This window comes from Dipodomys spectabilis, unplaced genomic scaffold (genome assembly GCF_019054845.1).
Source record: "Dipodomys spectabilis isolate Male_0828 unplaced genomic scaffold, ASM1905484v1 ptg000169l, whole genome shotgun sequence".
Taxonomy (NCBI): Eukaryota; Metazoa; Chordata; class Mammalia; order Rodentia; family Heteromyidae; genus Dipodomys; species Dipodomys spectabilis.
This window is the reverse complement of record NW_024870846.1, coordinates 4,109,769-4,131,420: the sequence shown is the minus strand read 5'-3', so window position 1 is coordinate 4,131,420 and position 21,652 is coordinate 4,109,769. Positions and strand designations below refer to the sequence as shown.

General features: G+C 39.3%; 1 protein-coding gene across 1 annotated transcript in view; it reads right to left on the bottom strand.

The window, feature by feature from the left end:
• Dok6 (docking protein 6) overlaps window positions 1–21,652 on the bottom strand; it is a 283,082-nt gene that overhangs the window by 35,818 nt on the left and 225,612 nt on the right. Inside the window, exons 6-7 of the mRNA XM_042693499.1 lie at window positions 19,903–20,041; window positions 12,989–13,106 (exon numbers count right to left, since the gene is read on the bottom strand). Of these exons, the coding sequence (XP_042549433.1) occupies window positions 12,989–13,106; window positions 19,903–20,041 (257 nt within the window). The remainder of the gene's footprint in view (window positions 1–12,988; window positions 13,107–19,902; window positions 20,042–21,652) is intronic.

Sequence of the window (21,652 nt, the reverse complement as noted above, 5' to 3'; positions counted from 1 at the left end):
AGACTTCATAGAGGTTCAGTTGTTATCAATGTTTGGGGGAATATTTAACAATAATATGTGTTTTAAGATTTTTTGTTTTTGTTTGAACTCTGTCATGGTCCACTTTCCAGCTGCTTAGATTTATTTTTTTTGTTTTATGTGATCAACTCATCTTTTAATCAAATATATCTTTTGTTTATTTTGGTGCTGAGGACTGAATCCCGGCCATGTATACACTAAGCTTACGCTATACTGCTGAGTAACATTCCCCCTCTCATAATGCATCTTTTGAAAATTTTCATGATGGTAAAATCTCAATTTATATATTGTTTTAGATTGAGCCATATGAAATTACTGTTATTTAACAACCGTTAACCTATAATTATAGCAGTTTCCTTCAAGTCAACCTAATAATTTTTTTCTATCATTGTAGTTAGATTCAAGCCTATAATATACCCCAGGAAGTGTTCAGGTTGATGGCATTTCACCAGTGGATTGCTCTTTCTTAATCACAATACAACTCCCTTTATCTAAAATTGTGTTTTTGTTTTGTCACAGGCTACTCTTTCAAAAGCTTCCGAGGAATTTAGTCACAAGGGTGAGGGAAGGTTCTCAACGACAATAGAGAAGATTCTGACAGCGTAGCTCATTCGTCGAAAAATGCATTTGCCTTTAACAAATTAAATTATGCAAATTATTCACTAGACTCCCTGTACTGCGGTGACTTTCATGATGATCTGCACTGTCTCTCTGATGATGTCAGCTCATACTCTATCCCTATTGTGTCTCTTCTTAAAGACTGTCAAAGGGCAGGGGTCACACAGAGAAATGCAACCTTCACGTTCTCTGTTCATTCAAGGCGCACAGCTCTGGGGAAGCCGGGGCAGTCAGACTCGGGCATCAAGCTGTCTGAATTCCGGGCTTGTTATTTACTTATGGGACCCTAGGGAAAGCTAGACGCTCAGCCACAGGGACTTGAGGCACTAATGCCATAAAGGCTGACCTCACAGTCACAGTTACATCTACTTGGAAAGATGGGGGTAGATTCTTAGTCCTCCCATCTTCTCTTGCAAGTAACTATTTGCTTAGCCTGGATTATTTTTTTTTTAAAGAATAACAGCATTTACTTTTCTTCTTTAGTATTTCACATGTCCATCATTGAGAGGAGAATCATTACTTTAAAACAGCACTGAACTTTTAAAGCACATACTAACTGCAAGTATTACTACCAAAATAATAACCTGGACGTTTGATTCTCTTCCTCCAGCCTCTAACATCATAGAAAGGCTTTGTGAAAACAAATCACCATTTTCCACTCCCTCCAATGCCATTCGCTTTTTATGTCACCTTCCTAGCGTAGGTTCCCACACAGTCCTGAGAGTGATCTTTAACATGTGGCCAGGTCACCACAGTTATGAGCATTTGATGGGTTTCCATGACTGCATGACAAAACCGCAGCTCTTTCAAGGTCTACGGGGCCTTCATTACTGAGGGAAGCGACGCTCCACTGCTCAGGGGGAAGCGTCTCCACGCTCTGTACTTCAGCTGCACCTGTCTCTCCTCTACCACACCCCCTTAGCTTACTACTAGCGATGTTCACTTCTGTGCCTGAAACTCCTTCCCTTATATTTGCAAGCTGAATCTCTTGCCATCTGAACCTAAACTCCAATATTGTTTCTTACGGAAAATCTAAATGGTCGACACATTCTCTTTGCCGTCATTCTGACACATCTTTCCTCTGACATTTACCAATGTCTGAAATGATTTTTCCTTATTTTCCTCATGCCATTCTTGTGGTATTTACTTCAACTACCTAGAAAGAGCCCAATGCATATTTGACGAATGACTCAATATGTGAACAAACTTAAAGAAATCTGATGTAATTCGCTGTATGCCTGTCCTTATGGCAACTGTAATATATGCAGAAGGGAAGAGCATTGGGTCATATGCTACATAAACGAGACAAATTCAAAATATCTAAATTATCCCAATGAACATTTAATGAAAAACTCAATTCTATTTCTAAAAATATTAATGTAATCAAAGATTGTATACAAATATGTCTACCGAAGTAGTGTTTATAATAGTAAAAGACATGGGTAATAAAACCGTGCTGAGTAATAGAGCAATAGTTAAATAAAATTAGCGTTTTAAAACCTAACATTGTGTCACATTTACCTGCCATAAAAACATTATTCCCAATAAAAGTGTTCAAGTTAAAAACACAATAAACAAACGCATATGAAGAATTTTCTTAATTTTATAAACAGAGCCGTCTGTTTTATCTCAGCCGATTCTCCTTTATATGTTCTAGATGTGGTAGTCAGTGGAGATCTTCACTTTTTACCTATTTTTTCACATGTTCAGAATTCTTTCCCGTTATAGTAACTTATCAAGTTCAACTTATCAAGTTCAGTTGCTCTTTTGTCAGATCTTCGGAAATCACATAGCTTCAAGTTAGAAAAATCACTTCTGAGTAGAAGACACAGAAATCTTTACTTAGGGGGAATGAGCCATGCTGAGGAGGCATTTAGACTCTGGTTACAGAAGCTACGCAAAGGACCTTGTCTACCTGGGGTCCTGGCTCATCAGAGCAAATGCTCCAGAAAAAGGAAAGTATTCAGCAGGGAGGAAAAAGTGTGGATTGAAAAGGATTGGCAGTGGGGAAACTGATAGTGAAGTTGCCAAAAGACACTCCCCAAAAAGTTGGAATGAAAGAACACTTACCCTAAATTTGCTGCACAGCTTAGTTTAAAGCTTGCAAGGTAATGATGAACAGTAATGGTGACCTTAAAGCGTGAAGATGACTAATTTGCATACACAATGTGTTTTAAATTGTTCCACAAGGAGAATAAAACTGTTCCATCCAACTTTTATAAGCAGTGCCCACATCCCACAGAATCTCCACAGTTGTTTAGATGGCCTCCATCTGGGTTGTTTCAGCTGCAGCGTATTGGAGGATAGTTGTTGCCTGGTTTTTAAAGGAATCATGCTTGTAAATCTTGATTACGGTTGCAAAGGAAGGCACCCGCACAGAAGGACGGAGGCTGGAACTGCTTTATTCCATCCTGCCTTGAACTCTGTCACCCTAGGCTTAGTCGCATAGTGGCAAATGAGCAAGAACCCATGACTATTTGTGTTGACACCCAATCATTTTATAAAATGGGCACAATAATTGAACCCAGAGAACTGTATCACACATCTTGACACACGTGAAATGATTAACCACTGCGAGCGAAGATGGCAACAAGGCCTACGACCTCTCCCCACGGATGGAAATAGCATCTGTAACTCTGGCTCTTCAGGAATCTTGTGACGTACACGGGGCTCTATTTATGGTATTTTCTACCTGAGTATCTTGCTCACAGGAGGCTGCACAACAAAAGAACTCCTTTCCTACAAAGAATTTCCATAAATCCAGATGCTTCCTCTTACCGAACCTTAAGTTATTCATATTTTAACCGAATTTGTTTCCTTTAGTCTCTAGGCTATAAAACTACAAGTGTAAGGGCTAACGCTACTATACTTACAGGTAAAGATGACCAGATGGGCAACGCTTCAAACAGAGAGAGCCCTTGACATGCTAACTACCACACAAGGCCACATGTGTGTCTTGATTCACACTAAATGTTGTATTATATTTCAGACTATCCAGCCAATAGAGGTGAGCCAGAGCAATGCAATGTCTGCCTCTGCTATACATCTGGGAGTCTCTCCTCACAGTCCTCTAGATTCACCCAGAGAAAGCATTTCCTCTGTGCTCTATTTACTGCTGTGCCACCCTGGTCTCACTGTTGTCCTCTGCCTTCTACAGCATGGCTTCTCCTCTTTAAACACACCTGTCACCAGTCGTGATTCCAGAATGTACCCCCAAATCCCCCTGGGGTTCCAGCTGTCTCCACTGGCAGACAGCAAGGGCAAGGGATTTCTGGCCTAGGCCTATGTCCCAAGGAAGCATGAAGTGATGTGGCTTCCAGTTTTCTAGAAGATTTCAAGGTCTCGAGTTCTTAATAGAGAATGATAGGTAGTGGTTAGCCACGAGTGATGGGCAAGTGTAAAGGAAATGTAAAATGAAGGAAAGGTCTCAGATGAAAATGCATGATCTCTGAGGCCCACTTACGCCATACAATGTCGTACGATGATTCTTTTTCTAATACTCACACATCTAACAATTCAATGCAGCCTACACTGGGTCAACAAATAGTTCCTAAAACAATTTTAATCTTTAATTTGCTACCCAGACCAGCCAACCAGGATGGAAATCCAGTATCATTCTAGAAACTCCCCCAGGTTCCAATCTTGTGATAGACTCTACGCCTTGAAGGGCTGGTACTGGGGAGGGGCTTCCACTTAAAAAAACTGTGCCCAGGATGAAAATCATTGTCATCCTTGCCCTAGAGATGACTGCTTTCAATATGTTCATTTGTGTCTGAGGCCACGCATGCACACACACACACACACACACACACAGAGCTGAGTATTTGTCAGTGTTCATGTAACCATCTGCCTGGGTTGATTAATCTGGTCATATTCACTTACTCACTTTCCCCTGACAGTACTATTATGCATAGTTCTATATAAAATATAATATCTATTTCCATAAAATTTGGTTAATTAATAAAATTAATATGTTACCTATTATATCTCACAGGAAAAGTTTGGTGGACAGGAATCAAGTTTAGAGACCAAACAGAAACCTTAATTTCAGACTTGAAGAGTAAAGCATCTTACTAAGTTTAATCCAACTCAGTGGTAGATTATACTAATCCGATATAGCATCTAGAAGCTCCTAACCTTTTATCTTTCAGTAATAACTGTTGCATGTCTGGTGGAAAAAGATTAAATGTCTGACTTGGTCTATTTCACTCTTTGAGTTATCTTTAGAACTTGCTTTGAGCTGCTTCAATAGAATGAACTGAGCAGTCTTCTCCTTGTTGTTCACCTGGGGTCTAGCCAGTGGAAAGTGCCACATGAGGGAACATATTTAGTAGTCATTGATTCAAGCAAAGTTATTCCACGTTGTGAGAGAGGCTGGCGTCCTGCCAGAAGTGCTCTCTGATAGGCTTCTCAGATTCCAGGACAAGCTCATCAGAGAGAGCGATTTGGAGTGGGTGAACGAGGGCACGCAGGCCACCGGGCTCTGCCACTGCCTGGGGTGGAATAAGCTGGTGTAGGACTGGAACACGTGGCTTCTTTTATTTCTTTTCTTTGCTTTTTTTTTTTTCAGATGCAACATCTTATTCACCCCTGATGTTGGAATGAGAGCAAATGTGAAGATTTAAGAGTATGTTTTCTTTTGCAGTAAAAACTAGGTGAGACTTAAATTTAGTTTCTTCTAGAATTTTAATATCTTGAAATCATTTCTTAATAGTGATATTGCAAGGAGTTCTTAGATTCAAGCAAAATTCTTTGCACATAGTAGAAACACTCTAATACGGTTTTAAGGTAAATAGAATATATTGGTGTGGATGAGCGTATCTGCCTGTGCTCATAAAGAAATCTCCTTTGCGTGAATTTAATTTACATTAGGACATTGACAACCAATAATTATTGATGGGCAATCTTTTGGAGATAAACCTATTTGATCAGCATGCTAAGTAGATATTGTTTTTATCCCCATTAAAATATTTTCCCACAAATAGAGACCCGGAAACACAACAAATCAAAGAAAGGTTGGACAAATGGGATTGCATAAGGTTGCAGAGCTTCTGCAGGGCAAATGACATAGCTAGCAAGATCAATAGAAAGCCCAGGGATTGGGAGAAGATCTTTACTAGCCATACAATGGACAAGGGTCTCATATCTAAAATATACTTGGAACTCAAAAAATTAAACCACCCAACAACAAATCCTCAAAGAAACAACTGCCCAATAAGTAAGTGGGCGAAAGACTTAAAGAGAAGCTTCTCTGAAGAAGAAAGAAGGATGGCCAATAGACACATGAAGAAATGTTCAACATCCCTAGCCATAAAAGAAATGCAAATCAAAACAACATTGAGATATCACCTCACTCCAGTTAGAACAGCAAAAATCAAGAACTCTAACAACAACAGATGCTGGAGGGGATGTGGACAGAAAGGAACCTTACTTCATTGTTGGTGGGAATGTAAACTTGTTCAACCACTTTGGAAAGCAGTATGGAGGTTCCTCAAAAGACTTCACATAGAACTCCCCTATGACCCAGCAATCCCACTTTTAGGCATTTACCCAAATGTTTACAAACAAGACCACACTAAAGCTACCAGCACAACTATGTTTATTGCAGCATTATTTACCATAGCTAAGATATGGAACCAACCCAGATGCCCCTCAGTAGATGAATGGATCAAGAAAATGTGGTATATATACACAATGGAATTCTATGCCTCCATCAGAAAGAATGACATTTCCCCATTTGTTAGGAAATGGAAAGGCTTGGAAAAAATTATATTAAGTGAAGTAAGCCAGGCCCAAAGAAACACAGGTCCCATGGTTTCCCTTATTTGCAATATCTAGTATAGGTATGAGTCAAGCGGAAAAAGTCAGAGAATGTGATGTTAGGAAAACGAACCCTCAAATATGTATTTTAATGTTTTTGTTTCTTTCATGCATGTGTTTCTAACACATTTATAAGATTATTTCTTTGTTGCTTTGTATGTCTCTCCCCCACAGTGTAACCCCTGCTTTCACTATATTTGATGTCAGTATAACATGTGGAGGAGATGGGGACAAACAAGTCGTTTAAGGATTCAGGTGGACCTGTTGCAACAATGAGAAGTACAAAATGTCATGTCAAAACCAGCTTTACAATGTCGGTGTGTGGGGGGGGAGGGAGGTATGATTGGGTGGGGGGGAGGGGGGAGGCTGGGAAGGGAGGTGAAGGGTAAACAAAGGAGGAGGCTGCAATGCTTGGTAAGAAATGTATGCATTATCCTGCCCATGTAATTGTAACCCCTCTGTACAGTATGTTCTCAAATAAAATAAAATTAAATTAAAAAAAAATATTTTCCCACAAGAGGCTTTCATTTCAACATATCTACATATGCATTCAATGTACAGTGTTACTATATGTGAAGTATAGTGAAAATAATTAAGGAAAGAGTTAATCAAAGTGAAAATGAGCGACACCACAGGGAGCAGCAGGCTCCAGCAAGGCTCCAGAGCTCCGGTGGTGCTTTGTGTAGCTGGGGTCTTATCAGGGCAGGTGTAGATGCTAGTTGTCTTTCTTTTGGTGTAGACTCTGCTGGGTAGGTTGATTGACAGATGTAGCTTACATACCAGATGTGCACTGTGTGTGCCCAGGTAGGCACTTCATGGAGACCAATAGTCTTAAGACAGAGGTCTCCCACCCCGGGGGTCAGGAGGTCCTCATTCTTGTCCTCATGCATGCATGTCTCGGGGGAGCGGCTCTGCTTGTTGGGAGGCCAGGCCTTGAGACAAATGCCTCTGGCTCGGGGAATGTTATCAGAATCTTGATGAGTCCCTTTTGGGTGGAGCTTATTTGAAGGGCCATTTGGTGGACCATGCTCTGAAGGCCAGGAAAGATGTGTCATGTGGGAGGATCTGGTCTCACCAGAGACCCCGTCGGATGCCCTGGAAACCGGGGAACCCAGGGTGGCCCCCATTTGTAATATCTCCATTTTAAAGATAAATGAAATTGAGCTTAGAAAGGTCAGTAATACATCCAAAGAGACAGCGCTCGGTAGTTAACAGACCCAAGTTTATTTGAGTCCATAATTCAAGACTCTCACCTCTGTGGATGGTACCTCTTCATAAACCTCCAGCCCCAGTGTGGATAAGCTATGAGGATCAAAGAATTACCCACCAGTTCCTACATAATCCATTTGCAGGAAGTCAGTTTTTAAACAAATATATTGCTATAAGTTTATGCATAAATGTCTACTGGAGCAGAAAAGAGAGACTGCTTAATTCTGAATTTGGGCGATAAGAAACATTTCATGGTGGGATTGTTTTGTGCATTTTTATGTCATCCACGTCAGGGAGCAATTGATTCATTTATCTCAAAAAAAGTGTTACCCAGGGAGGCATCTTCAGCCTTCACTCACCTCTCCCCAGGTAAGAACCCGCAGTGAAAGTCCACAAATACACCTGAATAGACAGAAAGCGCAGTTTCCAGAGAAAGGACTCATATTGCTATGAGGTGTTGCCAAGTCTCCATGAGCGGGCTGAGGCCTGGGGAGAATGTGTGATATATGTGGCATCTTCCAACTGCTTTCACAGGTAGCCTGAGAATGTTCTGGAAAGATGGCAGCTTGAACCTAACCAAGCTCCTGTTTTACTGCTGCAGCTACAATCTCTGCTATTTGTTTTGTAACTTGCAGGAGGCGATTCTTTTTTTTTTTTTTAAGTAACTTTATAATCTGGAAAACATTTCTATTGTAAAATTTAAATAAAAAGTCTCCATGGAAGCAATGTGCTGACAGCACAATCTTGAAACTGAATGAGCGGCAAAGAAGGACAGAGGGTCGCAGCTGAGCAGAGTAAATAAATCCCTTATTTACCTCACGAATCTCTGGCAAACTCTATCTAGTGTTTTCTGAAGGTTATCTCTAATTCTAATTGCCTATTTCATCCTGTCCTCCTGAGAACCTAGAGCCCCGCTGTCCTCTCCGTCCGCTCTCTATGTAATTTAGGTGAGCGTCAGTGCTGACACCAGTGGTCTGCGGCTTAATTACAGACATGCAGAGGGCAGAAGGAGGCCTGCAAGTCAGAGCTGGCATTTGGATATTAATCCGTGCTAATGGCAGTGGAGTTCTGACAGCTCCCTCCTTCGGAGAAGCTGCACTCGCAATCACATGTGACTTAAAGTTGTTCAAGCAGCTTTCAAATAAGTCGAAGTACATTCCATTCAATTTTGCACAAAAATAAGATATTACACGTATCGGCACAAGTCCCATAAATCTAGTTATCAGGGGCCATTTTCAGCTCCCTTTCTCATCGACTCTGTTTACTGCAGAAGAGCGAATGCCAGCAGGAAAGGAGCAGGTGGAGAAGAACAGAGCTTGAGCAATCAGGAGGAAGGGCTACTATGATACAGCATGACACCATAGTTCCTATGCTTACCCAAATAAAAGTTTGCAACAATAAAAACCCATAGTCCATACAAATAACACAAAAACAAGAACCCAGCCTGCCAACCCTGACCTGACTGTGCACAAGAACCCGAACTGCTCAACAGATGCTAAAATGGGTCTGGACACGTACGGACCTGGGTGCTACCGCTATCCTCAGCCCCACTGCTCATGGGGACAGGAGCTGGTCCTGATGGCTTCACCTTCGCCATGTTCCCCGCCCCCCACTCACCTCTACATTGCACAATGACAGCAGCAATGCCTGGACCGCACCAGCTACCACCATGCTTTTGAGTAGACTGGCCTGTAACTTTCAACAGATGTTTTGGTTTTCCCAAATCCTGGTTCACAACTCTGCTATATAATCTGACACCTAAATATACTGCATACTGATTCAGGATCAAGGGGAGAGACATGAATAAAGAAAAACTCCATAACTGGGTTCTCATTCTCTGTCTCTGTGTCTCTGACTGGAAACGAATGAAGTCTCTTCCTCATTCTTTTGCTTCAGTCGCCTTGATTACAACAGGGTCTCCATTATAGCTTACTATTCAGAGCACCTTTGGGCATGGAGAGACTGACATGTCGGTCATTAAGGTTAGGACATCTTACAATCAATATGCCTGTCTTTTAAAAATGGCGCTAGCCATCAGGAAACTGTTGTATGCAGGAGGAGGGGCGGGGTCCAGGAGGGAGGGGCAGATGAATGAACTGGAGACAGGAGGAAGAAGACAGTGTAGAATCAACATGGAACAAAAGTAGCACTGGTACACACTAGACACTATGTTGAAAACTAACCATACAACTTGTGGGTGGGGATGGGAGGGAAAACCTGGGATAGAAAAAGGGAAAGGATGACATTGTTCACATTGAAATGTACTCTTCTCCTGACTTATGTAACTGGAAGTCCTTTGTGTATCACCTATGTAATAACACTAAAACGTTTTATAAAAAATGCAATGTCTATATTACAAAATTAAGAAAAGTAAGGGAAGGGTTGGGTCTCCGGGAGGGATGGGTGAGAATGATGAACTGATCAAGATGCATTGTATTCACAAACTGCTTAGTTAAATGGAACTCCCTTGAACCACTACATGAAGGTAATAAAAATAAAAATACAAATGAAAGAAAGGTAAGCATAAAAATAAAACTATGGCTGGCAACACACAACAGGAATGAATGAGTACAGAAAACTAAACTAAGTGGGCAATTAGAGGGTGACAGGCAATTTAAGTTACAGGTGAGTCTTGGCATAGAATGGATGTGTTTCCACAAGATACAACTTTTTCTCTTCCTGCATGTGCTGTCTCCTGATGAATCCTGGTCTATTGAACTTTAAATACATAAAATGTTCCTCCTTTACTTCTGAATGAAAGCCTGCTGAGTTTAATTCATATTGATCTCAGTTTCACAGTTGGAAATAGAAAGAAAAAAAATCTGATGAGAAAATCTGGGAGCTGAGTTTGCTTTGCTCAATCCTCCCTGGTTTACCCTATAATATGATTAACACACACACATCGCCAGTTCCACTCTGACCTGTCCCTGTGGCAGCCAGACAATGAAATTCTCCTCTGAGTGACCAGTCAGGGAGGCCGGTGGAGCAAGTGAGATGTAAGTTCATCACACATTCACACAGGCTGGGGAGGGGGAGAGGAAGAAAAAGTTCACGGCTTCTACTTTTACCTCTCCCTTCTTTTGGTAGTTTTATTCTGCCATGGTCTTGCTACAAAGGAGTCCCCTAAAATATAGTTTTCCTGTCCCTTGCTTGATTTTATTGCCATAATAGGACAAAATGAAAATAAAGGAAAATCATCATTGTTAATGTATCATTAATATGTTTGCATCTGAATCTATTCTTGTATTATCCACAATCTACCTACTCTCTAGTTTCTACCTACTTTCTATATACTTTCTTCCCTCCCTTCCTTCCTTTCTTTTTTTCTTCCCTCCCTTCCTCCTTCCCTCCCTCTCTCTCTCTCTTTCTTTCTTTTCTTTTTCTTTCTCTCTCCCTTCCTCCCTTCCTTCCTCCCTCCCTCTCTCCCTCCTCCCTTCCTTCCTTCCTTCCTTCCTTGCTTCCTTCCTGCTTTTCTTTTCTTTCTATATGTATATAGTGTAGCCACAAAGTGAGAGGCCTACAAAATGTTAAAATGTAATTCTCTAAGCAAAATACAGTACAAAAGTCAACTCACAGCACAGCAAAATGCAAGTTATATTGAATAGCTTCTCAATATATTTGACCTACAGTGATAACCTGAGTCAATGTGTATTTTATGTTACTCAGAGCAGCAAGCAACCAACCCGAGAAAAATGTGATATAGAGGCCATATAAATGAATTGGCCATTCATTATAATTGATAAGGCATTTAGAGCCTTAAGTTTACTGGAAATTAAAAAATACTGTTATATATCATAGACTATTCCAATCAGTATATCTGTTTTAGTATGCAAATTACCATTGTCATCCAAGGAGTCTTTGGCAGTGTGTTAAGCTATTTCAATATACTCTAAAAATTTTAGGATAAATGTGAAATTGTATCTGAAATTTCGGTATAAATGCCCGTTCCTTGCCTCCCATTTTAGTTCAAAGCTACCAGGAATACAACCATCTTTTATTTTCTGGAATGGTAGGCAAAACCACAAAAACCAAAGTTACCACCTTGCTTTCTAACTAATTCCCAAATCTTTATGCCAATATCTCACATTTTTGAATCTCAATCACTGCAAAGGGCGAATAATTTTATGGAGTCATGAGTGAGACTATTTTAATGTATTGTTGCTGGTATTGGTAGAGTAGAAGCCTAGGGTGCTACTTTCTCTCTCTGACTTTTGAACTTTATAAACCGGTCACCTCTGCTTTCTTCAAAATTAACATCTCAAAATATAGATATCAAGATGTCCATATAAATCCAGTAACGGCCATTTAAAGTATCAAACACAATTACATTTGATTTTGTGAATGACTAGAATCATTCAGACAATGTAACTTTTGCCATTAGTTCTCACTGATCATATTCCACTAGTCTTGAAATCCTGGCACACAAATATTGTTATAAAAATAGTCTCATTATTTCAGTTTGCTTGTAATAACTTTTTGGTCAAAATATTTATTGCTGGTAATACGTGCACAAGTTGAAGTGTGAAAAAAGAAATGTTTGGAATGCCTAATCATGTTGAAAATCATATTGGTCATGAGTTCACCAGCTATTTTACACAACACTTTTTATGTTCAAGTCTATTTGCTAGATGAGCAGCGTTTTACCCTATTTTTTCAGATTTTTAAAGAATTTCCTACAGAATAAGTCTATTTGAAGGATAAGATTATTCATTTGAAAAGAGGAGGGAGAGGAAGACACAGATGATCAAACATCTAGCAATATGAGTCATTGGACAAAGCATTCCCTTGCTAGTTAATTGGCCTTTCATGATTAGGACAAATATAGAAGTGAAGTATTTACATTTGTTGTTTCCACCTTGTGCCCCTATGACGGGACTTCTATAAGGCTTGGTTAAACTGTAAAGCTCTGATAGCATTTTACTACTGAGTCTGAAGTCATCTCCTAACTGGTACTCAATTCTATCAAGGATAAAAGACTTGCAAAACAAAATCCTTATAAGACACATCATAAAGCAGAACTCTCCATCCACTAATAGCTTCTGATAAAGTGCTTTCTGTAATGTTTTGGTTGAAGTCTCATTCCCAAACAAAGTCTTCGGCCTTACCCCTCACACAGAAGGCTTTGGAACTTTTGGAGTGTGAGAAATGATAGCTGGCAAAAGGCAAAGGTAAATCTCAGCTTCCCTGTGACCAGTGAGGGCTGGTGAAGGGAAATGGAGGGAAAGCAAGCAATGGAAATACACAGTGATTTGCAGGAGTCCTAGTCCTACAAGAAGGAAACTGGTGTCAGGAAGGGCTATTCTCTTATTTTAATGACACTTGCCTTGCAAACTGTAGATTTCTCCAACACTGTTCTGACGTGTGATGTGGTGCCAGTACGCACTACGAGGAAGAGAGATGGATTTGGATAAAGTCATTGGTTCAGTCAAGCTTGTCTGCAGCTGAAAAAAGAAGGAAAATGTGTTTAAGGATTTATAAACCATTAAACAAAAATCTATTTTAAATGCAGCAAGTTGAATGTGAGCGACTATAGAAAAGTAGACTATAGAGAAGACATTACAGTGTGACTAGTCCCCCGCTCCCTCAATGAGGGTAACTTTCTAAAAGTAAAAAACATTATTCAGAACTATGAAATAAAGACTTACAGCTTAATCATTAAGAAAAGAACACAAGGAATGTGCAAATAGTTGGCAAGAATTCCAATGGCTTGTAGCCAACTGGGAATGCTGGGAAATATTCAAGGAAATAACCAATGGTATCCACCTGAGCAAATTTGTCTCCATTTTAATAGGCAAGAAATATATGCATAACTTTTAAGCCTTCTGTAATGCACAGTGTGGCAAAATAACTCAAGAAATGCAATCTCTGTGAACCAGATGTCTCAGAAACATGCCAAATACACAATGCCTGTTAGTGCCTGTTAGTGTCTTAATTCCCTTCAAACTCCTCCTGACATCTCTCCCACTTTGCACAATAGTTGTTTTTCTCAGATACAAGTTTTCCTTGCTTCTCTCATAGAATATTGTACATATTAAATGAGTATTTTCACTCAGAAACTGTGATAAAAGGATGTCAATATTTCACATTCAAAACCTTTAGTTCAAGGTGAGCTGAAGACACCTGTACCATATTACATCACATGCTCCTGCTTGTGATTAGTACAGAGAGAACATAGCTTCCCTTACATTTATAAGAAAGAAATATATTTTGTCTGGATTCACATGTGCTTTCCAAAAACATACAAGATTTTATTTTACCTTTGGACACATTTTTCTGACACAAGCTGAGCAAACACTGTTTGATGATGTAAGTTTTCTAATGAATGAAATCACACACATCACCTTTCACTTTTCAACTGCTATCCATAATAAAGGAGTTATGAAGAGCCAAGTCTAGCCTTAGACTCCCATTGTCCCCCACCCTATCCCCAACACTTCTCACACTCCTCTCACTAGCTTTGGATATGAGTTGTATTTTTATTTCTATTTGATTGTGGTCATGAAAGAACCTGATATGACAAGATAGTATCTAAATTCACTAAAAAAGAGGCTTTATATTTGAGTAGATAGTATATTCAAAGGGGTTGAATGTATTCTTTTAGTTGACTTCTAGTGGTGAGATAGTTCTACTTACAAAAGTGCATGTACACTATTGTCCTTTTGAAAGAAGCTAGTCTCAGATAACTGCATTGCAGACAATTTTTATAGTTTTCATATTTTGACATTTCAGGTTTTCCTCTGTAATAATACACAGGAATAGATGTCTATCTGTTTCCACTGTCCACTACTGTATAAAGAAGTGTAAAAAGGGGCTGGGAAGGTGGCTCAGTGGTAGAGCGCTTGCCTTGCATGCATGAGGCCCTGGGTTCAATTCCTCAGCACCACATAAGCAAAAAGAAAAAAGCCAGAAGTGGCGCTGTGGCTCAAGTGGTAGAGCGCTAGCCTTGAGCTGAAGAGCTGAGGGACAGCGCCCAGGCCCAGAGTTCAGGCCACATGACCAGACCCCCCCAAAAAAGAAAGTGTAAAAAGTGCAAAGAAATATAAAAAGTAGAGAAATGTAAAAAGAAGACAAGTTTATTGTTACATCCCAGCATCTCTTGGAATCCTTAAGATGCTTGTTAACAATTCAATTTCCAGATTTTCCCAAACATGGGGAGGATATGTGTGTGTGGAGCTGCCTACATGAAGAATGCACCAAATATTCTCACATAGATTATTGCTGTAAGGGTGCAAAGGCAAAGTCCATTCTATGCAAGGTTATGAGGAGACAAAGAAACTACTTGCTTTTAAATCCAATTTCCCAAATGAGGCATCAGCTTAATTAAGCACATACACACACATATTTAATTAATGTCAGCAGTAACCATTAATAACTCAAATTAATCCATAAAATCATTGTCATAGTCTGTAGTCTGTTTAATGCCAAACTGTACAAAGCATTAGAACAGAGGTTTATAAAACAAGACATATAAAGGAGAGGGGGAAAATCTTACTAGGATAACAGATTTAAAAAAGATGAAATGCAGGCATAAATAAAACAGTAATAACTGAGTAAACCAGTAAACTTCTAAGATGAAGTGAGAAATCACCACATACCTTTCAATAGTCGCCCTAAATGTAATGTTATTAACGCTCCAATTAAAAGACACAGAGGTCGACTGGATTTAAAACATCTAAACAACAAAATCCAACTGTTTACTGTCTACAAGAAACTCATCCTATTTGCAGAGCTACACCCAGACTGACAGTGAAAAGATGGAAAATGATAATCTAGTGAATGGAACATGAAAGCAATAAGTAGTCTTACTCATATGTGACAAAGCAGCTTCAAGTCCAACTCAGAAGAGATAAAGAAGAAACCAAGAGAAGGTTAGGGTGAAAGTGGCAGAAAATGCTGGCAACTATGTCAAGAGCTAAATGAAGTGCTTCTTTCTCTCTCTCTTTGGTTTCTGCATCTATGCTGAAGTTGCCTTTCTAGATCTATATCCAGAGCCTGGCAATGGAAATGGAGAATCCAATGAGTGTCTCCTGTAGCGAAAAGCCACAGTTAGATGCTAAAGATGAATAGCAGAGTTTCTTGATGAACTGTTCATTACGTGATGTGGTAGATCATAAGGAAAGGTGCAGCAAGGCACATTTTGAGTTTTATTTGTTCTTGGAAGTGAGTTCATGAAACTTCAGAATTTTATGGGAACAGAGACCTCACAACCCTTAAGCCAGCCACTCCTGGCCCTCATTAAGTAGTCTTCTGAAGTCTAAAGGTTTATGGGCAATTGCCTTCTCCCACACTTGGCTTAATTTTCAGAAGAGGACACCTCACACTTAATCTTCATTTCATTCAAGATTAATGGAAAGGAATCAGGAGACAACTGGCTGAGTTGTCAGATAAAATGTGATTTCCACAGTAGTTTCATGGAAGTGGCTAGGCATCACAGTTGAACTTCACAGATGATCAGTGCCATTAAACTGAAACAAAATGAAGCTACTTCTTTCTACTGTAAACTATGCAATCAGGACCAGTCAAGCTCGGGTTTAGAATAACATCAGAAATCATTAAAAGAGCAACATAGATATTTTTAACACCATTCTTGCTTGTAATCACTTATGCTCTTAAGAATGCATGCACATTTTAGTGTATTCTTCCTTTGTCATGGAACTTCATAGAACTACTCTTTGAACATAAAGACCATGATGAACACTCATTAAATATTTCATAGGTGATTTTATGTCAAAATTTTACTTTTTCAAAATTTAAATAGATACATATCTAATGGCTGTAGTACAGTTTATATAGTTTATCTCAAAGATCTGTACATAATGAAGGCTGGGATCAATTTTAGTGATTCATTCTCTCTCTCTCTCTCTCTCTCTCTCTCTCTCTCTCTCTCTCTCTGTAGCAGATTCATGGGTATTTCAGGGTATTTGAATGCGTGTTGTCTATGACTTTAGTCTGTACTTGACCTTAGCAGTCTAAATCACACAGGCACACTTGTGATGGAGTTTCTGGCCAATGGCTTCTATCAGAAGGGATGTCACAACTTCCCTTGGTAACAGAAAACAAACAGCTCTGCTGGAGGGACTGGTGTGGATGATCTCTGTGAAATGGGAATGGGCTCCAGAGCTGACAATTGGGTCTACCATTTAGCTTAGTCTTAACAATCTAGTCTCAATGGTTTGAACATCAGTAATCTCTCAGAAATGATTCCATTTTAAATGTATTACTGTGGCTTCATTGTTCCAGTCACCTCCCCTAAACAAAACTCTCCTTAATTAATTCTTTTTTAAAAAATGTGCTTGTCCAGAGGTTTGCACTCAGGGCCTAGGCACTATCCTTGAGCTTTTTTTTTTTTTTTTGCTCAAGGCTAGTGCTCTACCACTTGAGCCATGGCTCCACTTCTAGCCTTTTAGTGGTTAACTGAGGATAGAAGTCTCATGGACTTTCCTTCCCAGGCAAGCTTTGAACTATGATCCTCAGATCTCAGTCTGCTGTGTAGCTAGAATTATAGACATGCACCACCGCATGTCTATAAACTCCCTTTTAAATAAAGCTAAAACTCCCTTTTAAATAAAACAGATTTGAGATTAACAATGAGAAAAAAAGAGACTACCTAAACTTGCTGTTCCATTTTTACTACCAGGGGCCTTTCCCAACCCTGCAGGGGTTGCATGTAGCTGGAGGCATCACTGGAAGGAGGTCTGGTGGGGTAGGCCCTCTGCTCTACAATTTTCTCTCTGCAGAGACTGACTCAGGGGCTTCCAGTGATGTGACTTTCCAAGAAGCCAGTCAGGCATCTTTGCCAGGGCAACATGAACAAACTCACTCTAAGCTTTTACTACTGTTTATCAAGATTTGCATGATGGTACTGTGCCACTCGTAGTAACCTGAAGTCAGGGAAAGTCTTTGCTATCTCAAGAAATGAGAGGCTATGAAATAACTGCTCTGGATACTTACAAACCTTTTCATTTAACAAAGGAGTCAATTTCTTCCTTGCTCACTTCCTATTTTTCCCTTTTCAGCTTATCGAAGTGATGGACTAGCTATGAAGTAATAGTAACTAGGGTTAACTTCCAGAGAGAAGCCTCGTTGGTGAAGTAGTTTTTGAGATTAAAGCAAATTTAATTTTACACTTGATTTAATTTTATATTTATATGTAAACACCAAGTGATGGAGTCTCTGATTTTTGTATTTCTAGAAAGGTTACTGTTGGTTTGTTCATTCATTTTGTGGTAGAGTAGATCTGCTGTACTTCTACCTTTGACTTTTGGCCCCACATGCAGCTTGCAGACCCTAGGTTTAGAATGCCTGAGACCTGGGTGGGTAGACCAGATGTTTCTACGTCCTCAACAGCAATTGTTCCACTTGTTTCCCAGTTGTGTTTCTCAGTGGCTCAGGCTGTAATGAACACACAGCCAGAACTAAGGTGGATAATGTGAAGTAAGCTTAGTCTTGTAATGTGGTTGGAGGGGGGCAGAGGATTAACAATTTAGCATTTTCATGAATGTTTCATGTCTCATAAATCACTCCTTTGCTCTATATCACTAATATAAGAATGAAAAATTACATGAAGACCATTCTTAATTCTTTCTAACGACTAATGCATGAAAATCTCTATAAACAACCAAGTAAGTAAAACTACCATATCACTGGGCTAGAAACACAGTGCTGAGATGCACAGAGGCCAAATAACTGTGCAGGGTTACACAGCAGTGAGTGGTGGTCCTAGAAAATGGATCCAGGGTCCAAACCTGAGGATCTCTGTTATGGTGGTCAGTCACAGCCTGAAGGAGTTCTTGGCATTTCCTTCATGAAACTAGAATGTAAGTAATTTGACATGGAAGAAATAGACTACTTCAAACAACTATAAAAAAAACGAACTTTAACTTCTTAACAGAAAGTAGTATCACAATTGTTCATTTGGGTTGAAATAAGTATCAGCCAATTATGACTGAAATAAACGGGCAAGTGCTCTCAAATCACTTGAAATGTGATTCCTATATTTTCCCCCTTGATTTAAATCATTAGAAAAATGTTATGTTAATTAGATAATTGTTACAAAGAGTTTAAATGTAACTCAAGCATTTCTAGGCCCCCTATTGAAGACTCTAATCATTCCCAAAGTCTCATATTAATAACGATGCTCTAGCTACTCCACCATTCCAGATGCCTGTGTCAGATGGATTTTTCCCTCATCCTCTCCCACACGTGTTAGGAGAAAGTGATATAACCATATCTTAAGTGTAGAGATAAAAGTATATATTGTAGTATTAGGGAAAATTAGAAATACATTATGAATAACTTAATATCACTGGCTAAACTACTGTGTTATCTTAGAAGAGAGAATTTGCTTTTATATATACAGTGGTTTTGTAGAATTTCAACATTAGGGTTGCTATAATAGTCCATTTTAAAAAAGCATCACTATCTTTCACTAGAATAGACCTGCTGCTGATGTAGCCCAAAGAAAAATAAGATCCTTCCCAACACTTTCTGTCACCTTCAGATGATACCAGATGCACCTTAATCCTCTAGAAAGAAGCAACAGTCATCTCTCAAGGGGAAAGTCAACAACTACCCTGTTGTTTGCTTTTCAAACACATTATAGATTATGATTTGTTTTCAGCTGGCTGTGAACTTTACCACTACAGCTCCTCTACTAAGTTATTTCTTAATGACCTTGAAATTATCGTACAGTTGTACAGCAAGATATGAGGCAAACCATTTTGTTGGCAAACAGAATAAGCTTGTTCTGGAAACATTTTATTATTGGATCTGAAATGCAAGTAGAAAAAGCACAAATTTCAGAATGTCTAGTGACAAGCAAAATCTTTCTGGGTGGTACCTTAATTTTCCTAGTTATTTATTTTGGCCCCACGCTGGAATCTTGTGAGCAACTGTATCTATATGCACTGTCTTTGTGTCTCTAGATATGTGCATTGCAGAACTGTTGCTACTAGGCTCTATACCCCTCTTTGGATAACTATAGCATCCACTCACACATGGTAACACTTGGAGTGCAGGTCTTTTAGGTCATAGTCAAAAAGCTTCTGTGATAGATTGAATTAGATATAGGAGAGACAAGAGGCTACACCACACAGGTTGCGTAAACGAGACCAGCCTCTGGTGTCAGGGCAGGCACACACCCATGTGCTACATGAATGGGCCCACATAAACATGCCATACATCAGACCCAGGGACATTCATTTGCAAGCTGTTAGGTTATCAAGGAAGGAGCCTTACCCGGGCTTTCTGCTCCATCTCTAGCATTAATCTCTCATGTTGCTCAGCTATGGCCAGTGTCGCAGAATGCACCTTCTGATAGATCATTTCTCCTTCCCTTGTTTGAAAAGTGAATAGTCCTTCTCCTGTGTCACACATTCTGTGAGAACAGAGACAGGGAAAGAGATGGGTCTTCATGGGTTCAAGCATGAAACAGTTCATGTAAAAGATGCCCTTGTCCTGGAGTTCTCCCTCGTTTCATGGGAGCTAATGAGATAGACAGACTCATCCTTGACCAAACCAACCAAGCATCACACCACAGAGTGCTCCATGAGGAGGGAGTTAAGGAGCATGATCTCAATGCAATTGATTTTTAAAATACAGAGCATTTACCACGGTGTAAAAGGCACACAGAAATTGATTTAGGTCACTGCGGTGCTCGCCTGGCCCTGAAGGGAATAAAAGCCAATAGTTGTTTTCTTGAAGGCTTTTCATGCTTGAGATATAATGATTGTATTGTATCCCTTATTCACTAGCATCTCTTAAAATTTAAAAAGACTTATGAAAATTCAGGAATTCTATGCTCATTCTGTATAAGGAATGAAAACTACAGTTTCTTTTTTTAAATTTCGTATCTTTTACATTTGAGAACGCACGAATATACTTTATATCTTTTACTTAACCAAACAAGTCTTACATAGGTTTTGGTGTAGTAACTACATGATGTAAATAAGAACCTCTTAAGACTTGAGGCTGCTTGAATTGAATGCTGTTTCTAACAATTTCAGATGCACAGACACAGACAAGTTTGTAGCTTTGCAGATCTCCTTTCCGCATGTCTAAATTGGGAATCATGCAGCCATTCCATAAAGTCTTCCTGAAAGTTAAAGAGGTTGGTCCCCAAAATACAGCACTGCTGCTTAGATCATATGGAGTGTTCAAAATTTTTAGCTATTACTATTTTCAGTATAAAGTTTGGAACGAATCACAAGGAAAGTTTGGATCTCCCATTGAGAAAGGGCTGGATTGATTTTATTTTTATCTGCTATTATGCTGTTATGCTATAGAAAGACTTCTGTGTAGATATTTGTATGTGATTTCTGGTAACATAATAACTTTGAAAGTGTTCTTAAGGAAACACAAGAAGAAAATTGAGAATCCAAATTCCTTTTCTATTACGTAGTTATATGTACCTCTTTTGATATATATATATATATATATATATATATATATATATATATGTATGTATATATGTTATGTTTAAGTAGTTGCAGCAATGGGTTTCAATTCAGTTTATCAGTACAATGCATCTTGATCAATGCCACTGTGTATAATTACCTTTTAAAAACAAATGCTATCAGAAAAAAAACTCTCACTGACAAGTTGTCAGACAGTAGTAGTGCAGGTCCATTTCATGAACGAAGACTAACTCTAAGATGAAAAATAATTTACTTAATACCAGAGCCTAGTTTGTACACATAACCGGGGGCCTGTGGAGTCACTCGGCATCATTGTGATATTGTACTCGGATTTTAGATGTTTATGGAACAGCTGTGTTGTTGGTTTCTGGTGATACCGTTCAAAGATTTACAGGGTGTAAGATCTAAATATGCATGAGGCCCAACTATTTATTCAAACACCAACACAATTTTGGACTTTTCTCTCTGGTTTTCTGAGGGGGTTTCAGTAAAAGGAACTGTCTCGAGAGGCCTCACATCACAGAGGCTCAGGCAATGATCTCTGAGGGCCCCATGGAGCCACACTTAGCTTC